Source organism: Fukomys damarensis, unplaced genomic scaffold (assembly GCF_012274545.1).
Source record: "Fukomys damarensis isolate Sample0158 unplaced genomic scaffold, DMR_v1.0_HiC HiC_scaffold_23, whole genome shotgun sequence".
Classification (NCBI taxonomy): Eukaryota; Metazoa; Chordata; class Mammalia; order Rodentia; family Bathyergidae; genus Fukomys; species Fukomys damarensis.
The window spans coordinates 7,063,616-7,072,528 of record NW_022900935.1 but is presented as its reverse complement, the minus strand read 5'-3'; the positions used below and the strand labels follow the sequence as shown (position 1 = coordinate 7,072,528).

General features: G+C 38.7%; 2 protein-coding genes across 2 annotated transcripts in view; both read left to right on the top strand.

The window, feature by feature from the left end:
• The window catches only part of Mycbp (MYC binding protein), a 6,844-nt gene extending 2,206 nt beyond the window's left edge, over window positions 1-4,638 (top strand). The window contains exons 3-6 of the mRNA XM_010625856.1: window positions 1,281-1,288; window positions 2,622-2,670; window positions 2,893-3,022; window positions 4,213-4,638. Coding sequence (XP_010624158.1) covers window positions 1,281-1,288; window positions 2,622-2,670; window positions 2,893-3,022; window positions 4,213-4,257 — 232 coding nt within the window. The 3' untranslated portion in view covers window positions 4,258-4,638. The remainder of the gene's footprint in view (window positions 1-1,280; window positions 1,289-2,621; window positions 2,671-2,892; window positions 3,023-4,212) is intronic.
• Window positions 4,639-6,908: 2,270 nt separating this feature from the next.
• The window catches only part of Rragc (Ras related GTP binding C), an 18,253-nt gene continuing 16,248 nt past the window's right edge, over window positions 6,909-8,913 (top strand). The window contains exons 1-2 of the mRNA XM_010626067.2: window positions 6,909-6,915; window positions 8,697-8,808. Of these exons, the coding sequence (XP_010624369.1) occupies window positions 6,909-6,915; window positions 8,697-8,808 (119 nt within the window). The remainder of the gene's footprint in view (window positions 6,916-8,696; window positions 8,809-8,913) is intronic.

The window sequence follows — 8,913 nt, the reverse complement described above, 5'->3', positions numbered from 1 at the left end:
TCAAAAAAAAAAAAAAAAAAAAAGCTCTGTAATAGTCATGAGTTTGTATCCTAGTCAGGGAGAGGGATAATAAAGAACTAACTAGTGTCAGCTAGTGGTACACATTAATGACTAAAACCTAGCAAGATTAGGGAATAGTGTATGGTATCTTATGTAGTGTTGGGAGGGGTTTTCTTCAGAGTACATACCTGAATGTAATACTGTATGGAGTCTTGTTCCAGGAAATACAGGTTAAGCATCCCTAATCTGAAAATCTGAAACCCACTGTGCTCTAAAATTTGAAGTCTCTGAGCACAGACCTGATGCCAAAGGTGGAAAACTCCACACCTAACTGTGCATGACATGTCATAGTCAAAATGGAGGTGCACTAGAAATACTGCGTATAAGGTGTATATGAAGCATAAATGAACTGTCATTCCCTGTATGTGTGTGTGTGTAAATATTAAAAAGTCTAGAAAAATCTAAAATATTTCTTGTCATAAATATTTTGGATAAGGGATACTGAGTCTGTATAAGACCAGAGTGGCCGGATGGAGTGAAAGCTGGAATGGTTACAGGCAGGCTAGTGACAGTTGTAAGAGATAAGTGACTGCAGGCAAGACACATAGCCTTGTGGCCATACCAGAATTCCTGCACAGTGCCAGACCTGGTGGCACATGCCTATAATTCCAGCACTTGGGAGGCTGAGGCAGGCAGATCGCTGCAATTTGAGACATGGGCTACATAGTGAGTGCAAGGCCAACCTGAACTACACAGTGAGACTTTGTCTAAAAAAAAAAAAAATCCCTTCAGGAGAGATCAGAAACCCCTGGAGGCTTCTTATCCTTTGCACTCATCTACAGGAATCTTAACCCCTAACCTCCTTAGATTTCCAGCCTCTGTTACAACACCAGACAACATAGCATTGATATGTTTTGAAATTTGATTTTTAGCCTCAAACTTAGGCACCTTAACAAATCTGTATTTTTATGTTATTTCCAAGAGGATTTGAAACCAGTTATAACATTAAAACACTGGAAGAAGATGGCTAAAGTTAAAGATGATAAATCATTTGGGAGAAGGGCATTTTAGCTATTTTGAGCACTGTATCAACTTTTAAAAACCCTGGCAAAAAAGGGGAAGGTGACTGGGTATGGAGTTCTCTTCATCTGATTAAAAGAAGGATATTCATCTATAGAAAAGCACAGGAAACTGAACATTTACATTTATGTTCTGCAATTACCAACCTTGTAAGCATGACAAGACATTTAGAAGCTGAAAGGAATGGGGTGGGAGAGGAGGAGAAAGGGTAAAAACATTAATATCCATATCTTATAAAATTAGGATTCAGTAGCGATCAGAGGAAATGAAGAAGCAGGCTTGAGCATATAATTTTAAAAAATGTAATCAACAGAGGCATAAGCATCTTTAACACCTTGAAAAGAGAGAGGCAAGGATGAGAGTGAAGATGGTATAAAATACCAACTGTTCAAAAAACAATGCTGTGAATATATTTCAATGTAAGTTGTTAAAAAAGTAGTTGCCCATCTGATTCTTTAATACTGCCTGTATTATTTTAAATGATTAAAATTAAAACAAAGATTACGTGTAAATTAGTTTAGGACTTCTTTTGGACCTACATGTACACATTTTTTATGTGTAATTATATTTTTTGCATTATCAGGTTTTTCAAATTGCTGTGCACAGAATGGTTAACCATTGGTTTAGAGAGATTTATCAGAACAGTACATTCCAGGAGTAATTTGTTCCACAGAAGAGAAGCCGGAATGCGCACATGAGCTAAGAGATATGAAATCACACACACAATTTTAATGTGGATTTTAGCATGTTGCTTACTTGTAAAGTGGTTGGTGGTTATTTAGAACATTGTATGTGAGACTTCATTCTTAAACATTTTGAATTAGAACCTTCTCCCAGTAATTACCATAGCCTTACTAATTTCTCTCCTAAAATTTTTCATCTTTTTTTTCTGTACCCATATCACTTGAGTGCAGGTCACTACCTTTTTTTAACTGGATCATCATATCAGCCTGTAATAGTCTTCCTGCCATTACCCTTGTCTTACTTCAGTCTTCCACACAGCAGGCAAGAGTGGTCCCATCACTACTCTGCTTAAACCGTTTACTCATGTCTGTTGTCCTTGGGATCAAAGTCTAGCCACGTTTGTGTGACCCTCCAGTCTGGCCCTAACCACCTTTCTGGCCACATTATCCACAGTTTCATGGCGCTATATTGAAATGTCGGTGCCTCAGCTTGTTCTTTTGTGCCCTGGGCCATCTATTTTACCCAAAACACTCATCACTAGTCTCCAATCTCTCCTCCCTTTAGGAAACCTTTTCTGATGCCCTAGGCTGAGTATTCACCCAGTGTGCTCCAGTAACCTACTGTCCTATATTGCTGCTTCATGCTCTTTGTCTAGCTGCTTGCTTATCCTTTGTAAATGGGCTATAAATTCATTGAGAGCAGTGACCTTGTCTGTCTTGTTCACTACTACCTGGATGGTTATAGCAATATGTGTGGCATATAGTAGATGCTTAATATTTACTGAATTATGAAATATAATTTCAGCAATTCAAATTTAAGATTTCTAATTGTTGCTTTTTCTGCTTTTTGATTTGCAGTGTTGGTAGCTTTATATGAAGAACCAGAGAAACCTAATAGTGCTTTGGAGTATCCTTTTCATCTTTGGAATTAGAAAAAGGCCTTATTTTTTAAATTCTTATTTTTTCACATAGGTAGTAACCTTCAAAATAGTTTTGCTTATTGAAAAGGTTATTTTAATATTGATGGATGGGTGAATTCTGGTCAGGAATATTAATGCTACTCTGGGCTGCTTTGTTAGCTTCATTTATCTCTAAGAACTAAGAACTGAATTCTTAACATTGATTATAGTTTTTTAAAGCATCACTTAGGAGCTGCTACCCCAGAAAATCCAGAAATTGAGGTGCTTCGCCTAGAATTGGCAGAAATGAAAGAGAAATATGAAGCCACTATAGAAGAAAATAAAAAACTGAAAGCAAAGGTAAAATTTTTAAAGGAATTCATTTTAAAAATATTTTCACCTCTACTGATTAATTGATGAAAACCTCACTAAAATGGACAGCTGAGGAAGAAAGAGGGTGAATGTCAATCTGAGTCAAGTGCAAGGCAAAGTTAGACCCTGTCTAAAAAAAAATCATAAATCTGTAAACAGGACAAAGTGTGGTTAAGAAGAGGTTTTTGGGAACCTGCATCAACAAAAAGATGGAAAGATCGGTTAATGCTGCTTGTAAGCAAATGGGTGGTTCCAAAATTCTTAATCAGTTTAGGTCAGTGTGGGGCCATTCCTTTGTACACGGCACCTCCTGCTGCTGTGTAGTGCAAAATCTATACTGTTTTATGTGGTGGCCCTGGGTTAACAGTTAAAGAATTACACTCCGTTTTATCTAGTGCCAAAGTTTTTCTTTATTAAACACCCATGAGAATTATCATAAACTTCAAATTGTCAACTCTTAAGTCTTGGAAGTTGAATCACATAATGCATTTGTTACTGTAGGTATTTTCTCATAATGTGTTTTATCTTCTCAACAACTCTGTGGGAAATGTGAAACAGGTACACAGGCCATCTTCTAGGTGAGGAAACTAAAGCACAGTGAATTTAATAAGTTTTTCAAGTCTGACAGGTAATTGGAAGAACCCAAATCCTAGCCTACTGTTCTTGTAAGGATTCACAACTTAGTCTAAAAGAAATATCCTACATCATCTAAGATTCCACAATGTGCAAGTGCTTGTTAACTCTTTGGCACCTTTTAAGTCAAAGACATTAGTTTTCATTGACTGCCCATATATGGTATACAACATGGTATATAACCCCTTTCCTCTACTTTTTACAGTAAACCTTTGGTAGAGAGAAAGTTCCTTACCATAAGCTACAACATCTTTGGGAAGATAAATATTATTGCCTATCAAGCATTTGAACAATTGAGCCACCACCTGAAATTAGAGTTTCCCAATAATATAAAAGGTTATCTGAAAAGGCTTTCATTAGGTTTGATTGTATTAAATCTTAAATCATTGAATGGTTTAAGCAGCACAGGTACAGAAACTGATTACTGATTCAATAATTAAACTGATTACTGATTCAATAACTTTGAATATAATCTCATTGTTTTATTAAGATTTTACCCAATTTAGAATAAAATTCACCTAAACTCCTCTGTCTTTGCCCCATAGCTTGCTCAGTATGAACCACCTCAGGAGGAGAAGCGTGCTGAATAGGATTCTTCTCAGTTGAAAAGACACTGAAAAATGGTTTTGTATGACTGGAATAGTTTGTATAGTATATAATCCTTTCTGAACAGATGCTATAAAACTTTTAATATGTTAAATTCAACTATCACACTTTAAATGTTATAAACACATATACTTAGAATCACCAATAAAAACTCAATATAACTTTCTTTGGGTCTTAAAGCAGGAGAATCCAAAGTAAACCCTGAAGGAAACCTAAATAGCCATCTAATTCATTAACAGATGTTCTATTTCTTAGTCTGATTAGAAGTAATAGTACTGGCTGTATTTTACCCAAGGAGGTTTAGCATGGAACTGTTCCTTGGTTTAGTTCAGGATATGAGCACAGGTACAATCATGCATTACAAAGAAGATGAGTGTTTATAGTTTCTGTAGGCAACTGGAAAAGTCTGTGTGACACACGATGCTTTTGCACGGGTTCCCATGAATTTTCTGCTTGTTTATATAATGCGGAACAAGTAACTCTTCTTTGCCACCACTTTGCCTTAGATAACTATGTGTGTGCCAGTTTGAACTCTGACACCACTTTTTCTTCTATGCAATCAGGCCCTATATGATAATGTTGCCTTGCTTTGCTATGTACTTTAGTGGGTCCTAGTTGCCCATTAGCCTTTGTGTGTTGTTCATTTTGTTTAATAATGCAGATACTCTGATTGTAATTTATATAACTTTAAACAGGATCACACTGTTACCCTGCCTTACCTAGTTGCTTAGTTAGTACAGACAGAGGTAATATAACGTTCTGGGTTCATGCACAAGTTGGGATGAGAAGGGGATGAGCAGGGGATGAGCATTTATCATGCACAGTTATAGTTCATGGGTATAATCATAGTGCTTTTTTCCCCTCAAAGTAATTTTCTAGCCTTGAATTCATTTTATCTTCATTATCCCTGTGAAGTAGGTGGGGCATATATGAGGGGAGGCTGGGTGCTGAATTTTTAGGCCAAAGACTGATACTAATACAAATTATTTACTAACTGTAGAATTTCGGGCACGTCAGTTAACTGCTCTAAGATCGACTTTCCTCATCTGTTAAACGAGAAGAGCATCTGTGCTGCCTACCTCACAGGGTTGTTGTGAGGGTCAAATGAGAATGTACATGAAAGATTTGTAAATGGTAAAGCACTATATTCTTGTTTTTTAGTCCTTTTTCCTTTCTTTTGGAAGACTGTCAGATATTTTATTGATCACTTATTTCCCTCACTGGTAGTTGACATTTTAAAGAAGTGTTCCTATTTCATGTATTCTGTCCCTAGCGTTAGGGGACCTGTCTTTATTCTGAGCATAAAGGGTTGAGCATACACAAAGCCCTGGGTTCAATCCCCAGCACTGCAAATTTAACCAACTACATCCAGTGAAAGCTGGTGTAACCAGCGAAGGGACTGACACCTGCTGAAAACTGTGACTAAGCCAATTATAAGGGCATTTTAATCAATCATGATTCAGGAATGTGGCAATCATCGGTCTCTTCTAGTCATAAGTTTGTTTTTGTAGGCATGCCAAATAGTACTGGAATATTCACTTGGATAAATTTTATTTCTCTTTTACCAATTTGACTGCCTCCTACATGGATAGTAGTGGGCTAAGTACTGTGTGTGATAAGGATGAATGATTTGAAATAGGTTATGAGATGCGTATAAATAATTACAAGATGGCTTACAATAAGCTAAGAACCACAAGAATAACAAAAGTTGACCCCGTGAAGGTTTTGGAAGAGAGGGAGGGCCTAGCTTCTTTAAGCAGTTGAAATGGCAGTTCCTTTATGGGTACAGCCAAGAGAAAACATTTTTTTTTTCCCCTGGAAGCCAACCCTCATTTGCTTCTTTCTCATTAGACTAGTGTTAATATTTATGTCAGTAAGTCAGTGACTATTGTACTGTCCTTTTGGACAGCAAGGCAACATATACGTTAGCTAATCACACTTTAGGGGGAACTGACCTGCTGCTTTAGCTGCTGTACTAGCTAGTGATATTCATGGTCAGCCTGGCTTCTGGAGGAGCCCTTCAACATTTTTACCAAGGATTTGAGTGAAAACTACACAACAAGATGCTCAATGGATTAGAAAATGGATCTCATCAGTTAAATTTCTACTGCACTTCTGCTGCCTTATGTTTAAAATATAGATTTCACATCTTACCTACCTCACAAGGTTGTTGTAAGGGTCAAATGAAATATAACTGAAGTAAATTAGCCTGGCAAAAATGTGAAGGACTACAAACAGGACAGATAATAGTAATGCCAAATCTCTAAGTGCCACAAAATCAGAACGGCTAGTGGGTAGTCTATATTGGAACAAGTTTTAAAATGATTATCAACTTGGAATACACAAACTGCTGGGCCTAACCAGTTGAAATATCAAGATTTATATTTATGTTAAAAATGCAGTTTATTAAAAGGTTAGGCAGTAGGACTACTGACAGTACTAGTTCCAGTGATTTATCAGTGTGAACCACTTGTGCTCCAAGATACATTAAAAACATCCCATTCTGTAGAGTATTAGAAGAAATATTGTCTAGGTTCTAAATAGTTTATCCTGGAGGTTGGTATTGGTTAGTATTGCTCTGTGGGTGCCAAACATTTGAAAGATTTTGACAAGTCTAAATGCAGTTAATGGAAGAATGACGAGTAAGGAAAGGGGATTTGCAATATTAAGTCTGTATTGTCCCATGTGGAGGCTACTAGCTACATGTGGACATTAAGTAGAAAATTCAATTCCTCAGTCACACTAGCAACATTTCTAGTCTATATTCTTGGCTACCATATTGAAGAGAACAGATACAGAAAATTTCTGTTATGACAAAGTTCTCCTGACCAGCATTATAGAAGAAATAATTGAAGGAAATGAAGATGTTTAGTGTGGAACAGAGAAGACTTTCCTGGTGGATAGTGAAAACTGCAATTTTTAATATTTGAAGGACTTACAAAAAAAGATTAAGATAACTTATTTTGCATTTGTGACTGTTGGCTTGAATAAGAAAGTTTTTAAACAAAACTGCCAGTGGGGTTTTCTGCCTTTTAAGATGGTAAATTTTCCTTTTTTCCTCAACTGTAGTTGACTCTTTCCATGGTTTCAAAGCTGGGGACTCAACCAATTATGGATCAAAGATATTGGGAAAATTGTGTATTGAACATACACAGCCTTTTGCATCTTACTCCCTATATAATAACAGTAGTTATTTATATAGCATCTTATTGTATTAGGTATATAAACAGTGTAGAGATACAGAGTATAGAGCAGGAGGATGCGAGTTTAGTGGGCCATTTCACTTACAGGACTTGAGTATTTTCCAGTCTAGGTTCTGGAATCAGTCCCCCATGAAGACCCAGTGAAGACTATACTTAAATGCATTCTGCGTGTGGTGGCGCACATCTCTAACAAGCCCTTGAGAAGCTGAGGTAGGTGGATTGCCACAAGTTTGAAGCTAGCCTGGAGTACCATAGTGAGTTCAAAGCCAGCTTGAACTACATAGGGAGACCCTGGCTCACCCCCCCACCCCAAGTATTAAGTACATTCTGCAAGTATACCAATCAGATGTAAGGGTTGGAACAGCTGACCTCTAAGGGTGTGTCCTGCCTTTAACTTCTGGTTTCCCGGGCAAAGTCCCAGGCCTACATAGGTGTACTTTCTCTTCATAATCAAGCAGCCTCCTTAAAAGACCAGGACCATTACCATCTTACCTTTTTTTTAAACATAGAAGACTGTTGTAAGACGGTCCTCTTGTCACACTCCCAATTCTAGAGACTGAAGGGTGACAATTCCTTTAGCTTTCTCAAACATACTTGGTAACAAGCATTTGCTTTGGTTTGTTTTCACACTGTTCACTCTTCTAGTCTCTAATCTGAAGGAGATCATAAAATGCAGTGTTTTATGGGAGGATGGAATTACTGGAGGATTAGACTTTGCCTAGGTGGGAAGGAAGGGACATTGAATGCAAGTGCGTTTGAAGTGGCGAAGTATTCACTATCAGAGATTTGCTAAAAGAAGATAAAATGCTCTAGCTTGGCTGCGTTAGCTTTCCTGTCTGGGTCTAGCTACCTGCCAGAACAAGCTGTTACACTGACCATGGCTGCCTTTGCCCTCGGCTGGCTCCTCCACATCTTTGCACGCCCCAGCCTCAGACGCCACCTCCGTACAGATTTTCTCTGCCTACAAATTCCCAAGCATTTCATCTGTGCCCATAGTTTTCCCATATAACATCTCGCACCAAGGCTACTTACGCAGAGGTCGGATCTCTAATCCAAGCAATTTGAGGGCAGGCAGGGTCTTGAGTTGGTTCCAGTTTTGTGCACCTTATTAGGTACCCGGACATCGCATGCAGCAATAAATATTGGTTGGGCGAGCACCACTGTAGGAGCTGGACAATCAGCTCTTTCCTCAGCATCTCTTGCAGTGCTCTCGGGAACAGGAAAGAGACAGGGAACCTTGGGCGAGCGAGGAGCTTGCGGGAAGGAAGGAGGTGCTCGAGAGCTGGGCCATGGCCGGACCGCGGCGAAAGGCGCGGCGGGGCCGCCCTCCTCGTGACTCCTCCCCCGCCCCCCCCGCAGCCTCGGGTCAGGTGATTCCGGGCACGTGATGGGGCACCACCTACCCTGCTGCCTCTGAGTGGCAGCTAGGATGGCCAA